Source organism: Siphateles boraxobius, unplaced genomic scaffold (assembly GCF_051911475.1).
Source record: "Siphateles boraxobius isolate OS27281-9 unplaced genomic scaffold, OSU_SipBor_1 22, whole genome shotgun sequence".
Lineage (NCBI taxonomy): Eukaryota > Metazoa > Chordata > Actinopteri > Cypriniformes > Leuciscidae > Siphateles > Siphateles boraxobius.
The window spans coordinates 31,489,946-31,517,555 of record NW_027508833.1 but is presented as its reverse complement, the minus strand read 5'-3'; the positions used below and the strand labels follow the sequence as shown (position 1 = coordinate 31,517,555).

General features: G+C 41.5%; 1 protein-coding gene across 2 annotated transcripts; it reads left to right on the top strand.

The window, feature by feature from the left end:
- The first annotated feature begins 23 nt into the window (after nucleotides 1-23).
- On the top strand, nucleotides 24-26,809 carry fam149b1 (family with sequence similarity 149 member B1). Of its 2 annotated transcripts, XM_077239650.1 has the most exons (16): nucleotides 24-472; nucleotides 943-1,062; nucleotides 1,227-1,374; nucleotides 1,527-1,669; nucleotides 2,755-2,871; nucleotides 2,956-3,108; nucleotides 3,217-3,395; nucleotides 4,198-4,340; nucleotides 11,338-11,406; nucleotides 11,829-11,944; nucleotides 13,209-13,433; nucleotides 13,534-13,657; nucleotides 14,780-14,905; nucleotides 15,008-15,089; nucleotides 21,642-21,779; nucleotides 24,466-26,809. In XM_077239650.1, exons 1-16 carry the CDS (start codon nucleotides 426-428, stop codon nucleotides 24,531-24,533), a joined length of 1,998 nt encoding a protein of 665 aa, XP_077095765.1. In that variant the 5' UTR covers nucleotides 24-425; the 3' UTR covers nucleotides 24,534-26,809. The 2 variants fall into 2 exon arrangements, with proteins under 2 accessions (XP_077095765.1, XP_077095766.1); XM_077239651.1 differs by lacking the exon at nucleotides 11,338-11,406.
- Nucleotides 26,810-27,610: the final 801 nt, after the last annotated feature.

Sequence of the window (27,610 nt, the reverse complement as noted above, 5' to 3'; positions counted from 1 at the left end):
AACTACACTTCCCATAAAATATTGAGCTCGAGCGACTTGGTCTCCATGACAGTCTTGTTATTGTTGTTTAGCAGATAATCATGGATGGATGAAGAATACAACTGCTTTTCTTTCCAAAAAACCCTTCCTAATAAATCAGTCAACGATATGGTGGGATAATCAAATTTCCGTTTCATGTTCTCGGACTCTTTTCTCTCGTTCACACAAGGGTTTGATAGGTCAGGTTCGGCCCAGCTCAGTGCTGGATAACGTTACTACACGTTTTCTCACAGCTCAGTTGTGATCCGGTCTGTGTGGTTCCTGTTTGTGAAGAATGAGAGAGCAGCGGTGGTGCAGCAGCAGCAGCGGTCGGGTCCGGACACAGGACGCTCGTAGTCGGATCACAGGATTGGTGGAGGAGATGCGCCTGTAACAGCATCAGGAGGATGATTTCACGATACAGCCGTCGGCCTGTATCTCACAGCCTAGAGATGTGCGTATTAATCAAACAAACGATCTCAAGCTGCCTAATTAGACATCATTTTGATATCTTAGTCGCATAGATAGCCAGCTAATTAGGTTACTGTGGACTGGCTTTTGAATACATCTTGTTGATTTATTAAGTACAGTGTGTAAATACTAAAGGAAGCCTTCATTTCCCCCCCTAGATCTATGTATAGAAAGATTTTTGGATGGATATATTGCTAGATCTTTTAATAGATGGATGGGTAGATAGTCAGATCTTTGGATAAATGGATAGCTCTTTGGATTGCTTAGATGGATGGACAGACAGAAAGATAATCCAACCGACTGATCGACAGACAGATATAAAGATAGACCGACAGATTAGATGATAGATAGATAGATAGATCAATAGACGGGCAGATTGATTGATTGATAATCAAGCTGGCCTGTCATCATCCAGTAAATAATTGTCCTCTGTCTCTCTGCCGGTTTTGGTAGTCGTGGTTTGTCCCGCAGCTGTCCGGACCAGCATCCTCTTCCAGAGGAGGCAGATGATGATACTGTGCATTCTTCCAGACTCCTGCATGATCTACAGGAGGACATGTCCTCATACAGCAGGTGAGTGGCAGGTTGAATGTGTGTCTGTACAGGTATATATTAAAGGCATATGCTTTCATCAATGTATATATTGTTAGATAATATGTAGTCTTGTCTATAATATTCACTCTTTCCAATATTACATTTGAATTTGTGAAATAATGACACTCTTTCTCTCTTCCTAGGTCTGAGGAGTCCTCTGCATCATCCATCAGATCAGGATATCAGACACTCACCACAGATGACACAGCTCAGTCTTGGTCTGGTATCCATAGTTACACAGGAACTGGCATCTCTACAGAACGCAGCTCTGTCTTTTCGTGGGGCTACGATGTGAGTCGTAGAATGATGACTGATTAGTGTGATTATTCTTGAATTCTACACCAGATGCATTCTTGTTTTTAACTTTACAGCATCTTCAAAACTGGGTGCTCAAGTTCATGTCTTTTATCCTTCTCCCCATTTCTTTTTCTCTTTTGCGGTAGGAATTTGATAAAGCCGCTTCCAGGCAGGTCCAGCAGATGTTTGAAGAGATTGAAGAACAGTTGTATGAGAGGAAGTGTGAAACTCAGCTCAAAGGCCTGCAGGAAGAGTGTCAAGAATGGGCTTCACGATTCCCTCACCTCCGGTTCGCACACGTATACATGCACACACTCAGATCTGTCGACATCAGTAATGCCTTACCAGTCTCTGGTTGGAGCTGCATGATTAATCGTATTCTAATAGTGATCACGATTTCTGCTTCTCTCGATTAATCGTCTGCGATAGTGATCCACTGAAAACATTCTCCGATCTCCACTGTGATACTCTGCTCAAATGAAAGTGCTATACAGCCCGTACGTGTCCACCTCGCACCTTGTGCTATAGATCAAATCATGAATCTTGACTACCGTATATTGTTTGCTATTCGGGTTGCTGAATAAATCTACTTGCACAACCTTTTTGCTACAATACAGTCTTTTTTGGTGTTTTAATAGATTTTTTTTTTTTTTTACATAATTTAAAATTATTGGAATTAACCGTTTCTTTGCTTTTGATAGAAACTTCTCAAAGTCACCATGAATATACATCTCAAAAGAGAATAAATGACGGTCGCAACTTTAGTTTCATTACCGGTTCATAATGTAGAGATAAACTAGAAAACTAGATAATGTAAATTAAACCTTGCATATGTGTTGATGCTCTCTTGATATGTGTTTAAGGGGGCTATATGTAGAATTTCAGAAACTTTTGTATTAGCGACACTAGTGGCTGTTACCTGAACTTCAGCCTGCAACTGAACGTGATTTAATGCCCCGATATACTCATGGCGAAGTTCTTTTTCATTCTTTGCTTTGAAGTTAAAAGAGGTTGGAAATACCTTTGTGTCGGTATACTGTTAATGAACATCCAGACACCGTCCACGCTGCTGAGAGCGATATTTTGATGAATATGTAAATATGTGCTGCGTGCTCTTCTCTCAATAACAAGAAAAAACAAGATGACAGATGAAATCAGTCTACAGCCTTTCATAGACAACCTAGGAAGTCGGGGAAGGTCTTGTTTTTTAAGTTTTGTTACAAGCTGTTCACACTATTACAAATGTGATTAGTAAATGAAAAATACATGCATATAGCCCTTTTAAGGGAGAGTGCAATAATTATATCATACTCATAATCGTGCCACCCCCTATGCCTAGTTATTAAACCTGTTTGGGGCATTTGTGTGTGACAGGATCCTCGGAACGCAGCTGGTGTGTCCCACAGATGAAGGATTCCAGTGGTACGCCACCCCAGCTCACACTCCCATCCTCTCCAAGGCAGGCCAGAGCAAAGAGATAACCGCCAATGAGTGAGTTCAGTTTTTTGATGTGTGCGAATTATTTATAAGTGTTCTGTAAAGTCTCATTATCATGGCATTGTGCACGTGTGGCAGGTTGTGTGTGCAGGGTCGGAGGGCTGTTTTGTGTCGGCCCTCTTTGGAGGTGACCCATGTCACACCCAGCAGTAACCACGGAGATGAGATGCCCAGGGTGATTGAGGCCGAGGGGCTGATAGAAGAGTATCTCGCCTTCGACTGCAGGGACCTGTGAGTGTGTGTGCTTGTATGCTTGTGTGTGACAGATGGGAGTTTATTTTAGCTTAATTTATCTGATATTTTGTCAGAGATTTTTGCAGATAATATGTGTTTATCTAGGGATGAGGAATGGGCACACGATTATGTGAACAGACGGCGAAGGCGCTGCCTGCCCCCTGTCTCGCCCTATCGCTGTCGTCGGGAGGCGGTGCTTGGTCTGCTGTTTGATGATGTGTGGCGTGAGCTCATTGGCTGGATGGAGGAGCTTGTACGTAGGCATTGGGAGGGTTTTGTGTCAGGTAGGATGAATTTTCAAATACTTGTCTAAATGTGATTGGCCCTGGGTTTTTTTTACTTTATCGTTCAAAAATTTGGGGTGGTCCTTACAATTTTTTAAAATATATTTTAAACTGGTGTGAAGAAAACACAAGTTCTTTATAATAGAAATGAAGTGTAATTCTAATTGAAAGCAACACAGACACTGTTTTTTCATGTTAAATACTGTAAAGCTGTTTGGTTTAAAGCAATCTATTGTATAAAGTGCTATATAAATAAACATGACTTTACTTTACTAGTGATTTATACTGCTTTATATTTTTGTAGAAACTATGATACATTGTTTTCAGGATTCTTTGATGAATGGAAAAGTTCTAAAAACAACAGTGTTTATTTGAAATATAAATATTTTGTAACTATATAAAAGTCTTTACTTACACTTTTAATGCATCCTTTAATTTCTTCTTCTTCTTCTTCTTCAAAAAAAAATACTTTTACTGACCCCAGACTTTTGTACTGTAGTTTGCATGACCAGGACATCAACCAAGGAGTTTATTTCGTAATAATGATCAGCAAGATTGTAGATTATACTTTAAATGATATTTCATACCACACAGCTCACCAAATAAATGAATAAATGTACATGAAACATTGACTTTTTGTTATGTGAGAGGAGACTTAAATGATACAAGAAATATACAGTTTCGCGTCATTATTCTGTACTATTTGAGAGCAAAGTGTCGTGTCCAATCAGAATCAAGTATTCAAGTATTGAGTTGAGTATTGGTGAAGAATATTTTCTCTTTGAACTTCTCTGTCCATCAGATGATGAGAAGAATGCCATGGCCCTCAGCCCTGCGTGCCCTGATACCCAGAATCCTTTTTTGCTGCTGTCCAATGTCTCCTCAGTGCTTCCTCCACTGTCACAGAGCAGAACACAGCAGCTCACGGCCAGCTTGCAGGCCCAGGTTGGTTAACCGCTTCAGAGATTGTAGAATATATTTAGAGCAAATTCTTTTGGGTTGGTCCTTTTTCCTTTTGTGGCAGATGGATGAAATCCTGATTTCATCTGAAGTCCTGTCTCACTGATTTGTAACCCTTCCATCCCCTGTAATCTGCTTGATGATAGTGTCCAAATATATTTAAATAACAGGATTCCCACGGTCATAGAAAACTGATTTCCAGGTTTGGAAAAGATCTTTCAAAATCTTTAAAAAAAAATCTTGAAATTTCTATAGTGAACGGGTATCGGAAATGAAAAAACTTTTGGGAAGTTTGCTGTACTCCACCCAAAACAAATTTAAACACCATTTGGCTATTTTTAAAATCTAATTATGCATAGATTTTATGATCTTACATTTTTGTACTTTTAAAAAGTTATGCAGTAACTTTTAAAGCAGTTATGTTTTGCTTTAAAAATGTTATTTGACTAGAAATTGTATTATCTCTATAAAATAATTAAAAATCTTTTCCTGGGAATTTTGAATAACTGGAAAAGTCATAGAAATGAATTTAGCCAAATCTGTGGGAATTCTGTAGATATAAGCGTAGATCTTCACTGCTTTGTATCCTCTCTGTCTTTACATATTCACATACCCAAAAATACACACAAATGCCGATTCCCTTTCGAGAGGTCTCTCCTATTGCGTAAGTAGCTTACGCTATGGGAAAACTCCTTTTCTCGAGAATATTGAAGTCTTTATGTAAAACGCATTGCAGCTGCACAGCTGACAGCAATGAACGAAGGAAGCTCGGTCATTGGCTGTGCTGCGGCAACTTGCTCGAACCAATGACGGGGCGACTCTGAATGCGCGACCAATGAGCGCGCTTCGCGCCCGCGCGCGTCAGAGCCCGCCAAGATGGGCGTGGCCAAGAGCTATTTATTGGGCGCCCCGTCATGAGAGTTCTTTAGATTTAATCTCCTTCAGCGAACACCTTCTTCGCTGGATCCTCCGGATTATTGAAGCCTTCGCCGCCGTCGAAAAAGCATACCAGCGGGATTGCTACGAGGACGTCGGCACCTTCAGCCGCCTTCGAACGCCATCCTACTGAGCCATCCGGCGTGCCACACACGCAAGTATCTTTACATCTGTTCGCCCCGCGACACTTGTAAAAGAGCAATTTTCTGAGGCGTTGTTTCAAATGCCTTCCTGCGCGTCGTGCAGAGACCTTCTCCCGGACGGGGATCGTCACATCATCTGCGCTCGCTGCCTGGGCCGGGACCACGCAGAAGCTGCTTTGACCAAGGGCGGATGCCCGGAATGTGATGACCTGGGTCTCTCCGCACTGCGGGCTCGCCTCGCCGCTTTCGCCGTGAGCGAGCCCATCGCCGCCACCCCTCTGTTTGAGCCGCGCACTAAGAAAAAGCGCCGCTCACAGAGGCTTCCTGAACCGGAGCTCAGTGACGTCACGCCGAGCCAGTCTCCGCGTGCTTCACCGCCGCTCTTGCCTTCCCCACCGCCGGTTCAGTTCACCCAGCCGGACCCACACCCCTCTAGCAGAGCGGTGGGCCTTGTGACTTTCGGCGTGTCCGAGGACGATGGGGGAATGGATGACAGCTTGTCCATCGACGCTGCATCGGCCGACTGACCCCGCCCCGTCGACGCTAGCTAGCACGAGCGGGGGCTCCACCATGGATACGGAGATTATCCGCGTCCTCTCGAAGGCCGTAGAGGACCTCGGGCTCGATTGGTCTTCTCCCGAAGAACCAACCCGAAGCCGACTGGATGAGTGGTTTCTGCAGGGGCGCCAGCAGGCCCCTCGGCAAAGGCCTTCTCCCTTCTTCCCGGAGGTTCATGACGAACTCACCAAGTCATGGAAAGCCCCCCACTCTGCGCGTCTGAAGCCTTCTTTTTCTTCGTCGCTCTCTTCTGTGGACGGCGCGAAGGAAAGAGGCTACGAGGGAACGCCGCCCCTCGAGGAGGCCGTGGCCAATCATCTCTGCCCGGCCTCCACCACCGGATGGAAAGCCAAAGCTTCCCACCCCTCGAAGCCCTGCCGCACTACTTCTGCTCTCGCCGGTCGCGTCTACGCCGCCGCCGGCCAAGCTGGATCAGCGCTTCACTCAATTGCGGTACTTCAAGTGTTCGAAGCTAAGCTTCTCCGCTCTATGGACGAGTCTGGCCCCGAACCCGAAGCCTTTAAGGACCTACGCAGCGCAACTGATATAGCTCTGCGAGCCACGAAGGCCACCGCCCAGTCTATTGGCCGCGCCATGGCTAATTTGACTGTTCTCGAGCGCCATCTGTGGCTGACTCTGACGGAGATGAAGGACGCGGATAAGGCGCCGTTTCTCGACGCGCCTATCTCCACCAGCGGGCTGTTTGGACTGGCGGTTAAAGGTTTCGCCGAACGCTTCACTGAGGCCCAGAACGCTTCACAAGCTATGCGCCATTTCCTGCCCAAGCGCTCCAGCTCATCGCAGAGCAGACAGAGACCGCCACAGCCGCAGCGGGCTAGAACAGCTCCCACCGCCTCTCAGCCCGCGCCTCATGCTGACGCTCGACGCCGCTCGCGCTCCCACAACCGCAAGCCGCCTCCTGAGCGACGGGGTCCTCGGCCCAAGATCGTGCTGAACCCTGAGCCTCGAAAGCCTTCCTAGCCACAGGAATGAGAAGAGAGAGTGCGTGTCTCGCAAAAGCCGAACCACTCTCTCTGCAAAAGCTCAAACATTACCCAGTCCCCTTACAGGCGGCTGGAAATGTCCATACAGCAGTCAATGGGCCAGTCACAGAGCTCGCTCACCTGCAAACAAACGCCGTTTTTACGGCGACGCACAGAAAACACAAAAAGAGTATTTTTCTGCCTGTGTCACTAAGGGTTCACATGTCCACAAAGTGTGCATTCCCAGATACTGTCAAAACAGTGCCAAATTCATTCCCAGCTCAGGCTGCGCGCCCCATGAATGTAGATCACGTGCCTACGGTCATGTACGCACCACTACACACAAGCACTGTTCACACAGTTATGAATTCATCCCCAGTAAAAGCGGGAAACATTATAAAAGTGACGCGTGTGCCTACCACTGTTTATGCACCCCCACTTATAAACACTGTCCTTACAGTGTCAAACACAACCCCAGCTCAGGCTGCGAGTTTTACAGACATAGCGCGCGCTGTTGTAAGCACACACGCGCCCATTCACTCAGCTGCTCAGCGCGCGCCCGCGCCTCTGAGAGCTACGAGCTCAGGCGATTCGCTGGCCGGGTCCCTACGTCACAGCGGCCCGCCCCTAGCCTGTATTCAGCCCATATCTGTACACGCAGCGGCATGGGAAAACATTCCAGATATGCCGAAATGGGTATTGAATATAGTAAAGCACGGATACTCGCTCCAGTTCGCTCGTAGACCACCACGTTTTACGACTGTGGTCGAGACGAAAGTGAGAAAGGAGTGTTCACAGGTTCTACGCACCGAGGTGCGCAAACTAATAGAAAAGGGCGCTGTGGAAACTGTTCCCCCCTCTATGAGCGAGGCAGGTTTTTACAGCCGCTATTTTCTCGTCCCGAAAAAGGATGGTGGTCTCCGCCCCATCCTAGATCTCAGACACCTGAACAAAGCACTAATGATTCGCTCGTTCGGAATATTAACAACCAAGCATATCCTCGCGCAAGTACGCCCAGGAGATTGGTTTCTCTCAGTGGATCTGAAAGATGCTTACTTTCACATTCCAATAGCGCCTCATCACAGGCCGTTTCTGAGATTCGCTTTCGAGGGACAGTCTTACCAGTACACAGTACTTCCGTTCGGCCTGTCCCTGGCTCCCCGTACATTCACGAAATGTATGGACGCAGCACTTTCCCCCTTGAGACGAAGGGGAGTGCGAATACTGAATTATCTCGACGATTGGCTGGTCCTAGCACAATCAGAGAGTCAGTTAATAACACACAGATCTTGGATTATCAGCCATTTAGAATGCCTGGGTCTAAGAATCAATTTTGCAAAAAGCATACTATCTCCCAGCCAGAGGATTTCTTTCCTGGGAATAGTTCTAGACTCGATGCAAATGACAGCGCGTCTCTCATCAGAGCGCGCGCTCACCATCCGGCGCCTTGCAACATCAATCAGGGCGGGCGCGCGCGCCCCCGTCAAGCGGTTTCAGAGGATGCTCGGTCTCATGGCCTCAGCATCGGCCGTACTCCAGCTAGGATTGTTGCATATGCGCCCTCTCCAACGCTGGCTCAAGAGCCGCGTCCCTACTCACGCGTGGCGTTCGGGCCACTTTTTAATCAGAGCGAACCACGGCTGTATAAAAGCCCTGACGCACTGGAAAGCCGCCGACTGGTACCAGTCAGGCGTGAGTCTGGGGGTGTGAACACAAGGAGAAAGATGATAACGACAGATGCCTCCAAAATAGGTTGGGGGGCCCTTTACGAGGGCAGGCCTGTCTCCGGCTTTTGGTCAAACCCGGAGAAGCGCCTACACATAAACTGTCTGGAGATGAAAGCGGTCGCTTTGGCTCTGAGAGCCCTGCTTCCACATCTAAAAAACGAACACGTCCTCGTCCGAACGGACAACATGACGGTAGTGTCGTACATAAATCGCCAGGGTGGACTCAGGTCGAGCTCCATGCATTCAATGGCCAGGAGACTCATTTTATGGTCCCAGCACAACTTGCGCTCGCTGAGAGCAGCGCATGTGCCAGGCGCCCTGAACCAGGGGTCAGACATGCTATCCAGAGACAAGATTCTCCCAGGAGAATGGGCTCTCAACCCGCTGACGATTCAATGGTTATGGAAAACCTTTGGCAAAGCGGAGATCGACCTCTTCGCCTCCAAGGAGAACGCGCACTGCTCTCTTTTCTTCACGAAGAGCACGGACGCGCTCGCCCAGAGCTGGCCGAGCCGCCCCTTATATGCCTTCCCTCCGATCGCGATGCTGCCACAGGTCATCAGTCGGGTCAGAGAGGAGAAAAACGCAGTGCTTCTGATAGCCCCACTCTGGAAGAACCAAACATGGTTTCCAGATCTGATGCAAATGCAATCTGCACCACGGCCGATTCCACTGAGGCCAGACCTCCTCAGTCAGGCCAGCGGGATGATATTTCATCCCCGCCCCGATCTGTGGGCCCTTCATGCATGGCCCCTCAACGGGTTCCCAGGAACCTCACGAGCGGAGCGCTAAAAACCATCGCTGAGGCGCGGGCGCCCTCCACGAGACGCTTATATGCCCAGAAATGGAAAGTGTTCAGTGACTGGTGTAATGCCAAGGGCCTGAACCCTGAGACATGCGAGATTACGAACGTACTCGCTTTTCTACAAGGGCTTCTGGAGGCGGGCCGCACCCCCTCCACGCTCAAAGTATATGTGGCGGCCATCACAGCGTCACACAACCCTGTAATGGAACGTCCATTGGGAAGAAACTACCTAATTATTCGTTTCCTAAGGGGCGCTAGGAGGATGAACCCTTCACACCCCCCCTCAGTGCTGATCTGGGACCTAGCTACTGTCCTAGACGCTCTTAAAGGGCCCCCATTCGAACCACTCCGAACCGTGCACCTTAAACAGCTCTCGCTCAAGACTGCGCTCTTGCTGGCACTCGCCTCGGTCAAGAGAGTGGGCGACCTGCACGCGCTTTCGACAAGCGCTGCCTGCCTAGAATTCGGACCTAACGACTGCAGGGTCGTCCTTAGACCGAAACATGGGTATATTCCTAAAGTGCTCACCACTCCCTTCAGAGCACAGGTTATCTCCCTAACTGCGCTATCGTCTCCAGCAGACGAACACGACGCTAATCTACTCTGCCCCGTTAGGGCTCTCAGAGTGTATTTGGAGCGTTCTGCCCTATTCAGACAGACAGAACAACTGTTTGTATGCTTTGGCGGCCGTACGAAAGGTTCCGCCGTTTCAAAGCAGAGAATCTCTCACTGGATAGTTGAGGCTATAGCGCTGGCTTATGAAGCTAAGGGACTTCAATGCCCCTGGGGAGTCAAAGCACACTCCACCAGGAGTGTGGCTTCTTCCTGGGCATGGTCCTGGGCGGGATACCGATCGAGGATATTTGTGCGGCGGCAGGCTGGGCCTCACCGTCCACATTCATCAGGTTCTACAACCTACAGGTCCCGACATTGCATTCCAATGTACTATCAGCATGATACTAGTTGAACTACGAGTTCGTATCTAGATTATGTATGTGCTTGTGTCACACTGAGCGCCTTCTAGCCGCTCTGTATTTTTCCCACATATAAAGCTCGCCTCTGCCGGCTAGTTGGATGATAACTTTGCTTTTCAGCTCAGGCACCTGCCTCTGGCTATCATAAGGCGAAGTTCAGCACGCACGGTGTTTTGCATGGTGTTCCCATAGCGTAAGCTACTTACGCAATAGGAGAGACCTCTCGAAAGGGAACGACTCGGTTACTAACGTAACCTCGGTTCCCTGAGAGGAGGGAACGAGTATCGCATAAGCTGCCGTGCTTGTGCTTGGTTAGTTCGCTTCAGTCGTTTTAACCTAAAGAACTCTCATGACGGGGCGCCCAATAAATAGCTCTTGGCCACGCCCATCTTGGCGGGCTCTGACGCGCGCGGGCGCGAAGCGCGCTCATTGGTCGCGCATTCAGAGTCGCCCCGTCATTGGTTCGAGCAAGTTGCCGCAGCACAGCCAATGACCGAGCTTCCTTCGTTCATTGCTGTCAGCTGTGCAGCTGCAATGCGTTTTACATAAAGACTTCAATATTCTCGAGAAAAGGAGTTTTCCCATAGCGTAAGCTACTTACGCAATACTCGTTCCCTCCTCTCAGGGAACCGAGGTTACGTTAGTAACCGAGTCGTTTTCACTGCTGTCAGCATTTGTTTTTTCCCCCCAGCTTTTTCCCTCAGGCTTGCAATTCATTAACTTTTTACCTCCCTTTTTTCTGTCTTTTCCTCATTGTCTCTGTTTCTGCCTTTCTGTCCAATCATCCATCTGTATTCTTCCTTTCTCTTTCTATACCTTTCTATTTCTATCCTTTCCCTCCATTTTCTTTCCAAAGAGCTCAAAGTCATGGGGTTCAAAGCACAAGTCAAGACGGAAATCCAAAAAGCAGAGAAAGTCATCGACTGTATGTAAATTTACCCTGATAACAACACTTAAACAGAGAGGGCGAGCGAGAGTGTTTCTGTCTGTGTACCGGTTCCCCTCTTTTTCTCCTAAACTTCAACTGTATCTCTATGGCTAAACTTTGTTTTTTTAACAACCAAATCAGTAGCCACTGTTTAAGCATCCTTAGAAAATGTCTGACTTTAATTTAACCTTGTGCTCATTTTTTAATCTTGTGGAGGAGTTTATAATGCTTGCTCCCACTCTCAGTCTCTTTTCAGTGTCTTTTTTTTTACACAACATTGCATGCTGTACAGATCATGGATGCTGTTTTTTTTTTAAACACTGAGATATACAGACTTGTGCACTAAAGGGAAAATAAAATTAAAACCTGAACTAGCCTAATTTTTTTCTTCCCTGCTTCCCTCTCTTTCTCCTTCACAGACCAGTCGAGTGCCAGTAGGAGCGGCGGTTGCTCATCACAATTTCAATGACCTCATCATGATACATGGCATTCCACTTCAGCAAAGGAACCTGGGAACTCTGGAACGAATAGCTCAGTATGAACACCACAGAGGAAATAAACACAAACTAATACAACTTTACTTTGCATATTTAGCACTGTAGTTTAGTCTTTAATTCTGTTAATGCACAATATTTGATCTAAAGTAAAGGTCGCTGATGTATTTTGTCTTTAGTGCCACCCATAGGAAAACCAAACAAACAATATACAAGAGTTTCAGAAGCTGTTCTAAGTTGATTAATAAAACAATAAATAAATAAAACATTTTTTATAATAAAAAACACTGAATTGATTTACCTCTAAAAGTTTAACAATGTTTTCAAACGTTTTCTTAAAAGATATGTTTTTGTTTTTTACATTTTCAAAGAAATACTCTACTGTTCAAAAGTTTGGGGTTGGTAAGACTTTTTAAAAATGTTTTTGGAAGTCAATTTAATGCAATCCTCAAAAAAACAAACAAAAAAAAAAACGATGCCAAACATCATCAATCTTACTACAACAAAACAGCATTTTTTTTTTTCAAACTGACAGCTTCTGAGCATTTATTTTATTTACCAATTCAAGAACCAGCTCCTATTTGCTTTTGTGTCAGACTTAGGGTGACCAGACATTCTGAAAAATTCGGGACAGTCCCGAAATCTAAGCTGTTATCCCGAATCCCGAATCCGGCCCTAATTGTCTCGAAAATTATACTTAAGCAAAATCTTGAGTAGTTATTAGTAATAACTAATAACTAATGATAACTCAATCATAAACATTAAAAACTGTCCGTGGAGGCTGAGTCATCCTGCCGCCGGCTGCTCATTGGCTGCAACATATTTTTTGTTTCTTTTTTTGAAGTTCTACAAAGATACCGTAGGAGCTAATTTAGATATGCAATTGATAAGCACATTTTCATTCATTGATTCGTTTCGTTGACATGGCTAGTGTACTGGAACTCCAACACGCCGCTAAAAAGCAAAAACGTCTCTGCAGGTACCGGGAGGAGTGGGTGGGGAAGTATCCATAGTAGCCAACCCCCAATCTTATTTTTATTTTAGCCAATCTCATCTGGTCATCCTAGTCAGACTACAGTGGTTGCATTGAACCAGTGACAACTGAAAGACATGCTGTCTATTAATTGTATTTGTATTGCTTTGCAATACTTAGTCTTTTTATTCAAACTGAAAACTCTAGTAAAACTTTTTTTTTAACACGCTTCCATAGATTAGCTGTGCAGGAAACACTTCTGTATTTCTATGGCTTCTCTAAATGCATCATACTTTCTTTGATTAATCTTCTTTCTGTCATTCTGACCGTAGAGACTCTGAGGAGAAAGTGTCTCATCGTCCCGGGTCTAGTGTCATTCCCACCAGTAAACCTCGGCCCCGTCGTGCACTGGAACAAAGCTCCTCCTCCTTGACTCGCCCCCCTCAGTCGGCACGGCGACGGAACCCACCTCCTCGCACTCTGATGCCATTGTCATCCAGTGTAACGCAGGCCATCACAACTGGCTCCATGGAAGAGGTGGTTAGAGGCACAAGATTGTAAGAGCACCTTATATTTGTGTAGTGTATCCGGTACTCTTTTGTTTCCTGAAAAACAAATTTCTTACAATGGTGTGTGTCTGTACTTTATGTGTTTAAGAACGACCGCCAGTGATCGTTTGGCCTCTCCTCCAATGCCTCTCAGTAGAAACACACTTCTCCCTCCTATTGGCACAGGAGACACAGACCTCACCTACTCCGGACAGCACTCACGGCTTATGCAGGTGCAACCAGGCGTTAATAGTTAGTTGTTTTACAAGATGAGTCACCAAAATATTTGGTGTTTATTTATTTTTTTCGGGAAGAGAAAAATTTTAAGGAATAGTTCAATCAAGAATGAAAATTCTGTCATCATTTACTCACCCTCAAGTTGTTCTAAACCTGTATGTATTTCAGTCTTCTGCTGAACACGAAAGAAGATATTTTGAAGAATGTCAAAATCCAAGCAGTTGATGGTCCCCATTGACTTCCATAGTAATTTTCGTCTATACTATGGAAGTCAATTGTTAGAAGTCAACTATACTAATTGAAGTTACCCATATTCTTCAAAATATATTCTTTTGTTCTCAGCAGAAGGTTTGGAACAACTTGAGGGTGAATAAATCATGACAGGATTTTCATTTTGGGTGAACTATTCCTTTAAATGTAAAATGTAAACGTGATGACAGTATTTTAATTTTTGGGTGAACTATACTTTTTAATTGATTTTTTTAGTAATATGAAAATGATACTCTAAATGTCTAAATGAGTCATTCATTCATTTGATTCGTTCAAACAGATGATTCATTCAGGAATGAAGTAAATGTCTCTCTTTATGAGTGGGCCATTGAATCATTGGTTCACCCGATTGATTCGCTCAAAATGCAGATTCATTTGGAAATTAAACACTGCTGTGAGTTGCTTCGGAGACGCACAACAGTTCTGCTCTGGCATTATAGGTAATATTTTCATTGACAAAATTGAACAAAAACAGATAATATTGCATCTAAAATATAACACAATATTAACTTATTTATTTGTTCATTATTCATTTATTATTATTTATCTGTTGTATAAAATCAATATCACATTTACACTTTACGCGCTATTCAGGACAAAAACATTACTCGTGTGATATTGCTGAACTACATCATGATATAAATATGAGACAAAACGTCATTCAGGGGCATTTTAAGTGCATTCTATAGGCTTCATCACGCAGTGAGTTGTTGCCCAGTATCGTGTTTGTCACCAATCAATTTTATGAAATGTAATTAATTAAATTAATGTGTTAAATCGACAGCCATAATTTTTATATATATATCAAAAATATATATGTGTGTGTGTATAAACACATGTGTTTGCAGAAGCAGAGAGGCTCCTCGAGTCGTGCGCATAGTGAAGTGACCGACGAGGGTGTCAGTCTGCAGCCCCGAGACAAAATGCACTTGCTGGACGTGTTTTCCAGACCCAACACCACACACACCTTTAGGGTGAATCTCTCCAACATATTTGTATACATAAATACTTCATCATGACCCTCATCATGTGTTGTCTTCATGAGTGTATTGATCATGGTAAACCTTGCTTTGCAGTCAGACACCCCTTATCGTCGTTCATTTACTGGAATAGACAACATCGGTCAGGGACGACCTGGCAGAGCATCTGTTGGCATAGGTGGGTGCATACAAACACACATCTTATGCTCCTCAAGATGAACACTGTAGTTCTATTAAAGGTGCCTTGTGTAATATCCGCAAAAAAAATCAATTCATACTCCACATTCCATACCAGATGGGGGCAGTCTACCTCCAGAAAGTGAATTGATCTATTTTAGAGTAACAAACGAGAAACGGCATAGTCTCTATGTTCCGCCCCTACCTTCACAACGACCCTAGAGCCATAGCCGAAGCCGAGCCAACTCCTAATAGAGGACGTTTTGACTCCAGAGGAACGTTGGTTGATGTCAAGTGATTTTTAAATAACATCTTCAAGCTACTCCCCTTCACCAGTGAATATTCATATTTGTTTTGTTCATATTACACTTTTATTGTTAGTTTGAATTACATTAATTTGACAGACAGCATTCGCTGCTGTTGACCAAACTAGCGCCATTCAGAGCTGCCAACTTTCACAAATTCACTGTCACCGATTCTGTCAATGTTATTACGCAATTCAAACAAAAAATACCGTTTTGGCGCTTGTAAATGTTAACGTTACACGACAGATCCCTAGCGCATGTGAACCGATCATCTCTACTAGCTGAAAGTAAAAACACACGAACACTGTTGAAAGATACAGTATGCTACAACTTACCAGAGGTGGAAAGAGTAATAAAATATTCTACTCAAGTAAAAGTACTACTACTTCAATGAAATTTTACTTAAGTACAAGTAAAAGTACCGGTCTAAAAATCTACTCAAGTAAAAGTAAAAAGTAGCTCATTTAAAATTGACTTTTTTAACAGCGGGGGTGGGGTGGGGGACCCTCCCGTGTAGGGTTGTAATGGTATAAGATTTTCACAGTATGGTAACGTCTCAGAAAATATCACGGTTTACAGTATTAATCAATTGTTAAATAAATAAACTGTATTATTAAATTATGGGTATTATTATTATTATCATCAGTTAAAATGACAGTTAAATTAATGAAAACAGGATTTTTTTTTGGTTGAACAAATGCTTTTATTATAACAAACTTGAAATAATTTGTTTGTTTATTAAAATTTCAATAAAACATGTCTAATCAATTAAATTTGATAATTAATAATGAATTAGATTAACAACTTATTTTTAACATTAATAATTTATTAAAATGTTTAAGAATAATATTGTCCTATGAAATGTATTTTATTCAGAAAATTAATGTTTCTTTTTATTAGGGGTGTAACGATATTCGAACCAAACCGAAGAACCGCGATACAGAACCCACGATTCGAATGGCGATACTCTCATGGCGTACCGAACACGCCCCGCCCTGCAAGCTACCCCGGCCCCGCCCAGCCCGGCTAATTGATTGGACCTGGAATCAGTGTTGCCAAGTCCGCTTATTATAAGCGACTTTGGGCTTGTTTTTCTGTAAAGTCGCTTACAAATATTGGTAGTCGCGGGTCGCGTTTTTTTTTTGGGCTTATTCTAAAGTGTAGTTGCTTATTTGGGCTTGTTCTCAGCTCGTTGTCAAGCAGATATTTTCTATATGTTATTTAAACGTAGGAGTTTGTCTTGCCTGTTCCCTCTGTCTCTCCCCTTTCCCTATACACAGAGTTTTTTCCCCACCCACATCCTGCTTCTAATTGGCTCTGACCCAGATGGCAATAAGTACTAGCCAATCAGAGGCAGAGAAGGGCAATCGTTTTTTTTTCTGGTTAGGAAAACGTCAGTGAGTGACGTTTAAATGAAAATACGTGCGAGTCGCGACTGTCGCGACTGATGGTGACTGGACTGTAGGAGAGTTTTTATATATAAATTATATTTTAGATATTATAGATATAGATATTATAGTTTAATATTGTTTAACCCTTTAACTGTCACTCCCCCTTTTTTCGCATAGACATGAAAATCACTATTCAAACTTAAATGGTTGTAATTCAAGAATGCTTTCGAATATAGACCTATGGTTGGTCTTGTTTTAAAGAAGACATTTGCCAGATTAATGTTGAAATGAAGTATTATGAAGTTATGAAAGTGAAACAGAAAAAAAGTTATACAAGTTTGAGTTTATGAAAATGAACAATGTAAAAATATAATTATTTATATTTTATATAAAATATATATATTACAAAATATATTTTACTCTAAAACTGCCAGAAAATGTAAGCCAAAAATCTGAAGAAGTTGTGTTCCAAATTTTAGGTTGATATCTCAAAAAATGAGCTTTCAGTAAGATTTTATTTGGCCGCAGTACCAACATTTTTCACTAGATGGACAGCCAAGCTTCATTACAGAAGAAAAATAAACTACCGTGTGCACAGTTTTACAAAACTAGGCACAGTTTACCAATCTGTCCACATGGATGTAAATTGACAATCTGTACCCACAGTTTAAAACTATCTGTCACCACGCATTGTAACAGTGGCGGTAGCGCGGAGTAAACGTGAGTAAACGCGAGTAAACGCGATCATCTCTTCCTCAGTTACAGAATAAACATGAATGGACACCTGAAGATATGTTGAAAAATACAGTATACTTACTGAAAGGCATCATAACTCGTGTAATCGCTCAATCAGTGTTTCATCAGCGCAAAGACGTCAATAAAACTGCATAGCTTGTCACTAGCATTATATTTACCTCAGCAGGCTAGTGATTAAGTGTCCACAACTTGTTGGTTCCTAGAGAAATGAACTCTTGCACTAAATAAATGCACAATATTATCCTATATATTATATTTTACTTAACATGTTAATTATATCTTGATTATTTAAAGTACGTTTAAAATATCTTTAATGAAAATGACAGCAACTGTGTAAATTATTATATTTCAATAACAAATTAGAGTAAAGTTAATGCAAAAACTGACAAAGACACAATTTTTTCATTAAACCACTGTTTAATTTTTTTTTTTAGCTTTCTAAACCGAACCGAACCGAGACATCAAAACCGTGGGAAAACCGAACCGTCAGTTTTGTGTATCGTTACACCCCTACTTTTTATGATTTAATCCAAATATATTATCAAAAACGGTGGTAGGCTAATCAAATGTAAATTTAAACTTGTGTCCTTTTATTTTTTGGGGAAGCGCTGCAAAAAAAAGATTTACTAAATTAAACCATGGACAAAAAAAAATATTCCTATAAATAATGTTCAAATAAAATGTATTATTATTGTTATTATTATTATTATTTTGAGAAGTAGGCTACGTTCTACTGTATGCCTACAATAGTAATATATTTCTGTCATAATTTCTCCTAGTAGTGGTAAATGCCTCACTTCTCTCTGGGAGTTTTCCGACCTCCCTGAAAACTGCTGTTGTCAAGCCCCTCCTGAAAAAGAGCAATCTGGATAAGACCATATTAAACAACTATAGACCGATCTCAAATCTTCCTTTCATAGGCAAGATCATTGAAAAAGTTGTCTTCAATCAGCTGAACAAATTCTTAAGCTCGAATGGATACTTTGACCATTTTCAATCTGGTTTCCGACCGCACCACAGTACAGAGACCGCGCTCATAAAGATAATAAATGATATTCGCTTAAATACTGATACAGGTAAATTATCAGTGCTGGTACTACTCGACCTCAGTGCTGCATTTGACACTGTCGATCACAAAATACTTCTTGACAGGCTGGAAAACTGGGTCGGGCTTTCTGGGATAGTCCTAAAATGGTTCAGGTCATACTTAGGAGGCAGAGGTTATTATGTGAGTATAGGAGACCATAAGTCTGAGTGGACATCCATGACATGCGGAGTCCCTCAAGGCTCAATTCTTGCGCCACTCCTATTCAACCTGTACATGCTCCCAATGAGCCAAATAATGAGAAAGAACCAAATCGCTTACCATAGCTATGCAGACGACACACAGCTCTACTTAGCCCTATCGCCTAACGATTACAGCCCCATTGACTCCCTTTGCCAATGCATTGATGAAGTAAACAATTGGATGTGCCAAAACTTTCTTCAGTTAAACAAAGACAAAACTGAAGTCATTGCGTTTGGAAACAAAGATGAAGTTCTCAAGGTGAACGCATACCTTCAGTCTAGGGGTCAAACAACTAAAAATCAAGTCAGGAATCTGGGTGTGTCTCTGGAGTCAGACCTTAGTTTCAGTAGTCATGTCAAAGCAATAACTAAATCAGCATATTATCACCTGAAAAATATTGCAAGAATTAGATGCTTTGTTTCCAGTCAAGACTTAGAAAAACTTGTGCATGCTTTCATCACCAGTAGGGTGGATTATTGTAATGGACTTCTCACTGGCCTTCCCAAAAAGACCATAAGACAGTTGCAGCTCATACAGAACGCTGCTGCCAGGATTCTGAGCAGAACCAGAAAATATGAACACATCACACCAGTCCTCAGGTCTTTACACTGGCTGCCAGTTACATTTAGGATTGATTTTAAAGTATTATTACTGGTATATAAATCATTCAATGGCCTAGGACCTCAATACATTGCAGATATGCTCACTGAATATAAACCCAACAGATCACTCAGATCATTAGGATCACATCGGCTAGAAATACCAAGGGTTCACTCTAAGCATGGCGAGTCTGCTTTTAGCTACTATGCCAGCCGCAGCTGGAACCAGCTTCCAGAAGAGATCAGATGTGCTCCTACAGTAGTCACATTCAAATCCAGACTCAAAACACATCTGTTTAGCTGTGCATTTACTGAATGAGCACTGTGCCACTGTTCGTCCGACTGTTTGCACTGTATTTTATTTTATGTTTTAATTATTCTGATTTCTGTATTTTATCTTTTATTCTAAACTGTTTTAATTATTCTGATTTCTTTTGATTATTTTAATTTCTTCTATGTAAAGCACTTTGAATTACCATTGTGTATGAAATGTGCTATATAAATAAACTTGCCTTGCCTTGCCTTGCCTTGCCTTGCCTAGTAAAACCGAACTTTTATTTTGACGGTTTGTGAAGACCTGTTAAAAGTGTATTTGACAATGGATTTTCTCAAATAAAATTATGAAAATGCTCATTAGGCGTTCTCTCAGAGCAGCTCTGGAAATGTTCATGTATTCATATCCTCAAATTGTTTGTGAGACGCTGAAAACACCATGAATGTCACGAGTACTTGAGTATGTAGTAGACAAACGCAGCTCAGCAGAACAAATAGGGTTAACTTATATATTTACTTGCAGTATTTTTGTGCTTAGCTTAATTATCCACAGACCATGTCGCGATTGGGTTTATTGCACAGTTCTACTTTCCATGTATTCATCCATCCATTATTTTGTATGTTTTGTGACATCTGCATTAAGTGAATTCCATTTTCATGACTGGATTCCGGGATTCCCTTTGCATCACGTAAATCGGGACATATCTTTATCTGCAGGAGGGATGGTGTCCTATATCCTCTTTTTGCAGCCACTTTGCGTCCATATTTTTTTTCCAAATTGGATATCTATCCTCGAGGACAACCACGCTTTTTTTATACTTTTCATACTGGCCATAATTCGCTTGGCGCTTAGCTTTCAGCTTCAGCTGGGCGTCACCTTTTTTGCGCGTTTGTTCTCCCGCCCTTCAATCAATTCAGTAGTTTCCGGAGTGTGTGATTTCCCCCCCCTTGTATTATTATTTTTTACTCAGTAACGGATATGATTTCAAATGTAGCGAAGTACAATACTTCAAAGAAAACGTACTTAAGTAAAAGTAAAAGTACAGATTTTAAAAACTACTTTAAAAAGTAGAAGTACACAAAAAAACTACTGAATTACGTAACGCGAGTAAATGTAATTCGTTACTTTCCACCTCTGCAACTTACCAAAATGTATTCTTCATACATAATACCGACCAATCATTTTTTTAATCAGCGTGCAGAGGTCAATAACATAGCTGGAGATCAAATATGTCAGATTTACCTCAGGAAAGCAATTTAGTAAACATAATATAGCTCACGTAGTTCTCATTACACCTTTCAATGTAGCCATTGCTAACTTTAGAACTTATATCGAAAACTAAACAAACATATAAAACAAACCTCTAGTGAAATACTAACAGCATCTTACTTACCAATCCAAAAGAAATGTTGCAAGTTCGGAGTCAAACCTCATTTCTTTCATTTCCATTAGTTGTCTCCAATGATGGAAAGCAGTGCCAATGTTAACTCTGGTTCTGCTCCTTTTTTTATCCAATTTTATTTGTGATTCCGAGCGCGTTTTTTTTCCCTGCAGCGGGTGGTTGTGGTAAGGGTCTCTTGCCAAGGGCTTCAGCCATTCTTCCGCTCTCTTTCCACACGATTGACATCAGGTTCAAGTACGCCCACAAGCCTTGCGACTTATTCGTGTATTGCAGTTTGGCTGGTGTTGCCCGCATACCGCCTCCCATGGCCGAAACTGGTATTATGACATCTGTCGGGCCGGGGCTAGTAATTTAGCATGCTAATTCAGGTTGATATCTCTGCAACACTATAACTTTTCATTTTTTTAATTACATCATCGCCCTTATTCCTTCTCATTCTTTTGATCCGTGTAACTAATTTTTTGTATATTTTTAACTCAATTCTGACACATGGCACCTTTAACTGTCCCATTGACTGTGTTTTGGTGTGTGAGCACAGATTCTCTGGGAATTGGTGTGACTGGAATCAGTTTGGGTATCAGCAGCTCCTCCTTTATAGACTCATTTTCCCATCACCCCCATGGCCACTTCCCCATTGAGCACGAGGAGGAGCCAGATGGAAAAGCTCCGCCCCCAGGTAAGTGGGAATTAATGTAATCATTTTTTGCCTTAGAAAATAAAGGCAAAAAATAAATAAATTAACATACAGTAAAAACACATGTCGTCATCAACTAGATTTGCATAAGTTTCTGATAAAGTTATGTTGTAGGTTTTTTTTCTTTGTAAATGAAATTTGTTTGCAATGTACAGTAAATGTGGCAATAAATAGATACAAGAAAGAAAAGACCAGTCAATTTAATATACAAATAATTTTTTTTTAAGTCTCTTATGCTCCTCAAGGCTCCATTTATTTGAACCAAAATACAGATACATATACAATAAACAAATAACAAAGTTATACCAAAAGTTGATTAAAATCAATTTAAGATCAAGTAGAATTGCAGATGAATGGGTGCTACAACGAATTACTTGTTTAAACAGAAAGGTTTTTAGTCCAGTTTTGAAACGAGGGAAAGAATCCATGTTTTTGAGATGAAGTGGAAGGGAATTCCAAAGGCGGGGTGCAGAGCGGCTGAATGCTCTGCTCCCCATTGTGGCGAGACAGGCTGGTGGGACAGACAGATGTAATGTGGAGGAGGATCTAAGAAAACGAGATGGAGTGGAAACATGTAGGAGATCACACAAATAAGGGGGAGAGAAGTTATGGATGGCTTTGAATGCCAGCAAGAGGACCTTGAACTGGATACGGAACTGAATAAGGAGCCAGTGAAGCTGCTGAAGGACTGGAGTGATGTGATGGATGGAGGGGGTTCGGGTAATGATTCGGGCAGCAGAATTTTGGACTAGTTGAAGTTTACGGAGGGATTTGTGAGGGAGGCCCAAAAGAAGTGTATTGCAGTAGTCTAGGCGGGAGGTGACAAGACAGTGGACCAGAATGGCAGCAGTGTGGGGGGTGAGGGAGGGGCGAAGACGATTAATGTTACGTAAGTGGAAGTAGGCTGACCGGGTGATGTTATTGATGTGTGGTTGGAATGATAGTGTGCTATCAAGGATGACACCCAGACTCTTAACCTGAAGGGAAGGTGAAATGGAGGAATTTTAAATTTTGATGGAGAAACTGTTAGTTTTGGCTAATGTGGATTTGGTACCAATAAGGAGAACCTCAGTTTTACCACTGTTAAGTTTAAGAAAGTTGAGAGTAAGCCTGGATTTATTTCTGCAATGCAATCAGTGAAGGTAGTGAGTGCAAGAGTGGATGTGGGTTTTTTGGTGAGGTAAAGCTGGATGTTATTCGCGTAGCAGTGAAAATTAACATTGAATTTACGGAGAATATTTCCAAGGGGAAGAAGGTAGATAATAAAAAGAAGGGGTCCCAGGACAGAACCCTGGGGCACACCTGTAGTGACGGAGGAGGAAGTGGATTTGAATGACTTAAGCTGAATGAACTGAGTGCGGCCAGTGAGGTAGGATGTGAGCCAGTTTAGTGGAGTGTGGGTAATACCAATGGATGACAATCTTTTGAGGAGAATGATATGACAGATGGTGTCAAAGGCCGCACTCAGGTCAAGGAGAATGAGAATAGTGAGTAGTCCAGAGTCAGCTGCCATGAGAAGGTCATTGGGCGGAAACCAGACTGGAACTGTTCATAGGGATTGTTGTGAGAAAGGTGTGAATGTATTTGAGTGGCAACTACTTTTTCAAGAATTTTGGAAATATAGGGTAAGTTAGATATAGGACGGAAGTTGTTAAGAATGGAAGGGTCAGCACCAGGCTTTTTCAGGATATGGGTAATGACAGCAGTTTTTAAGGATGTGGGGACAGTTAAAATAACTATTTTCTATTATAGTTTATTCCTTTGTTGGCAAAGCTGAATTTTCAGCATCATTATTACAGTCTTCATTGTCAGGTGATCCTTCAGAAATCATTCTATTTCTAATATGTTTATTTGGTGCTCAAAAACAATTATTATTAATTTTGAAAACAGTTGCTGCTTAATATTTTGTGGAAAGCGTAAAACATTTTTCAAAAATCGTACTGACCCCAAACTTTTGAACTGCAGGTTAATCATAATTCAGCATTCTAATATTAATTCTTAACTGTCAGTTATATATAAAAACAAAATTAGCAAAACAAAGGCAAGTGTAAGGAATGAAGTTTGTTTGAGCTGAATTAATTACATAGAAATGTGGAACCGAAAATATAATAGGATATAAAAGCAGCCTAGCAAGCAACATTATAAGATTTATATAATTGGGCAACTCAAATTTGCACTTTTTATTTATTACTTAATATTTATGAATATTACATAATGTTTTACTTCAAGTATAATGATGAAAGAGTATAATGTAAAAAGAAAGTAATTTAATATTCTGATTTATCAATTTATTATCAATGATTAATTATTAAGTACCATGCTCAGATGTCTAAACTTTTTCTTTATGTAAGATATAACTTACTAAACCTTACACGGATCTCACAGTAAATATTCCTTACATACTTGCATTACATTTGTACTACAAATACCCTGAGTTTGTATTAAGTAACTCATCTTGGATATATAACAGATACTGACATGATTGGATGATCTTTATACTGATAATGATCTTATGCTATTTATGTTTATACTAAATTGATTTTAGGCTATTAATCTTTAGCATAAAATGCAAGTCATTCTTGTAAAAAGCAACAACTAAGAATATAAAAGTACCTTTAAAGCCTGACTGTAGTGTTAACACTTTGTTTCTCTCTATCACTACTCCCAGTGTCTGTTCCAGCACGTTCCCACAACAGAGGCGGTACGACGGCACGCAGTAGCAGACCAGGGCTTTAACACAAAAAACATGTACACACACACACACACACACACACACACACACACACACACACACACACACACACACACACACACACACACACACACACACACACACACACACACACACACACACACACACACACACACACAATCTCCCTCACCTTCTTGAACCAAACACACCTCAGCACTGACGCAACTTTTCTTCAGTACTGACAGATGCTTTATACGTCTGCTGGACTTTTGTATGACACACCATTTGGGCGTGGACTATATTTATGACAACAGTTGTTATTCTCAATAGTATTGTTATTCATGTTGTTGTTTGAAATTTTCTAAAACCCTATTTTTGTATTTTGGATTATTCAGCTTCATATGGCTGCCAAATACAGGAAACTGTCTATCCATTACATCTGTAGATGTACTGTACATGCTGTACTGTATGGAGTAACAACTTTTGGTTTTTGAGGCCTACATGGAGTTTCTATGCAGGTTCTTACAAGCAGGGTGGTTAAATTGCCTGAATGTTGCCCACACCGGATTGTTCAAGACTATTGGATTTTGGAACCTGCTATGGAAGATTATACTGTCTATATCATAGACGGATGTTCCTACGTGATGCAATTCCAACAACTGTATCCACAATCATAGAAAATAGGCGTGTAAGAATTCTTATGAAGATTCCAAGGTTTTAAGCCTTTTTATAATGATTCTGTGATTATGGAATGTTCAATAGCATTAAAACTGAGCAGAGCTTCAGTGTAGAACCTCAATGACCCCGTTTTTCAGAGATACACTGAAATTCTGGAAGCGTATCTGCAATACGAGTGCGGGACAGTACAATAGTACAGCCTACATATTAATGATGGGCGGAAAGAGGATTCAAAGTTTTTAATTTTAAGTTTCTTTTTAAAACATTTTGTTATTGAGAAAATTAGCCTTAAAGTGGGGTCATATTTGCATAATTTAGGTGAAATTTTGCGGGTATTTTTCAATTGTAAATCCGGTAGCGATGTACGAAATACAGCTCACACAGAAGTCACTTGCTTTCGAACTAGCTTTCTAGTTTTCTGCTGGTTTGCATGGTGAATTTGTGTGACCAGCTTGAACATGAGCTAAATCTGCATCAGGAAATCTTCCTTCCTCATGTGAAACTCACAATTGTACGGATTTCAATTGCAACGAATAGAATTTACCCGCAAAAAAATGGGCAGAGCAATTGTAAATGTGACAGCACCTTCAGTCCTGTGAGCCATATGGAGCTTGGAAAGCGATGGACAGGACGGTGTGTATTAATTATTTTATCTATAAAACAGAAAACGCACATAAAGACCGCAGAGATTTCAGGGTTTGTTCAAATGTGTACTGTAAAAATATTTTTTTGGGGATTTGGGATTGAGGGGGGGGGGGGGGTGTTCACAGGAATATTATAGGGTATTTACTTTAGTTTTTTAAATGGCCATTTGGTTTCTTTGGTGCCAGGAAATCCTTAAATATTTAACACTGACTGGTAAAGCACATTTTGAAGTACCGTTTTACTGGCAGATATTGAATGTGGCTCTTACAGGTTCGTAATGTTTATGTGGCAGCTTCACTGTAACAGCATTTATTGAAAACGTACTGACTATAACTGAACATTTACATTTCTCAGATTTGATTAACGTGTTGATCTCAGTGAGTGAATGAGTATTGCTTTTAATCGACTTTTTTGTCTATCTGGAGAGAAACCAAGCTCAAAGCATGTATCATGAGTGTACAGGCCATTATAATGTTTTATTATCAGAGAGATGGATTCCTCTACAGCCATACCGAAGGGATGTCACAGAAAGACATCTCTTCATACCCCAGCCTAACGCCTAGACAGATAAAAATATTCTTCGCTCAGCTCGGCAAGGACAATCCAGAGTTGAAGAAGTTGTAGCCATATTTGACTTCTAGAGTTTCTTTATTCAACAGAGATTTCTAGAGTTCCAGTAGACTTTTCTGCTGTCTTGAGTTTCATTGCTTCTGATTTGAGTGGGCAGATTTCAAGAGCCATGTCACCTGAATCAACAGACCATGCTGGTCTTTTAAATATGGATGCAAGGGGACATGTTTCGGACGTGGAAATAATGGTTTATCTACTCTGAATCTGGTGATGACAGTGCTGGATGGGTGTGTGTGTGATTGTGCATGTGGAGGTGACAGCTCCTGGCAGGTGTAGCACTGCTGTATCTAAGATTCCCCTTAAATGTTTACCTCTGTAAAATTAATGAGAATGGCAATTGAAAAAATAAAGGTAATTATTTGAATAATACAGTGTTTTTCTTTTTGTCTTTGACATTGTAACAGTACTACATTCATGTGGCTGTATCTCATTTACTATACAGTTTTAAATCCAAATTTCAATTGCACTTTTTCTCTTGCAGTTGTTTTGTATGTTCGTTTCAAACACTTAGTTTAAAACCTTAAACTAGAATGATTTCAGTGATTCTATCATCACTATATTTTACTTTCATTTTTTTGGTGTAGCTGTTGGGTAAACAAGTGAACAATAAAACCACAATTGCCTATAAAAACTTTTTTGATAATTAATTTTTTTTGTTTTGTTGCTGAATTGATTTAATAGACCGTAAATTCTGTTGTCTCCACTTATAGTCAGTCTCATTCGCAGCAAGGACAGAAAGGCTGAAGAAGAATTATTAAAGTACAAAATGACTGATGATCATGCAGTTAAAAAGACGTGTTGCCAACTACTGGCGTAATGATCTTACCTGTAGAAATGGCCACTGAACGAATCTTTTTGTGAATCGACTCAAAAGATTCTAATCACTGGATCAAAATCCCCACTTCTGGGACATCCAGCAGCTGGCCGGAATTTTTTCCTAATTTGGACAGCAGAGGGAGCCACTGGAGCGCTTTGATCTCTATCGGACTGGAGCATCCAAACTAAGTTCTTTGTAAATAGTTTTAAGACTTAATAAGAGCTCACAATGTCTGTTGATTATTTATATAATCAATATTATTGATTGTAATACTTTCGTATCGTCACAGACAGGTGAACGCATTTTTACTACAAACATCTCATTGAATTGCTTTCATGTGTATAACCTCGA

Excerpts from the sequence above, each read along its gene's own strand:
- fam149b1 (XM_077239650.1), top strand. The coding sequence starts at position 426 with ATGATTTCACGATACAGCCGTCGGCCTGTATCTCACAGCCTAGAGAT. Across the intron at positions 11,945-13,208 it reads ACTCTGGAACGAATAGCTCA|AGACTCTGAGGAGAAAGTGT; the intron begins GTATGAACACCA and ends TTCTGACCGTAG. Across the intron at positions 13,434-13,533 it reads GTGGTTAGAGGCACAAGATT|AACGACCGCCAGTGATCGTT; the intron begins GTAAGAGCACCT and ends TATGTGTTTAAG.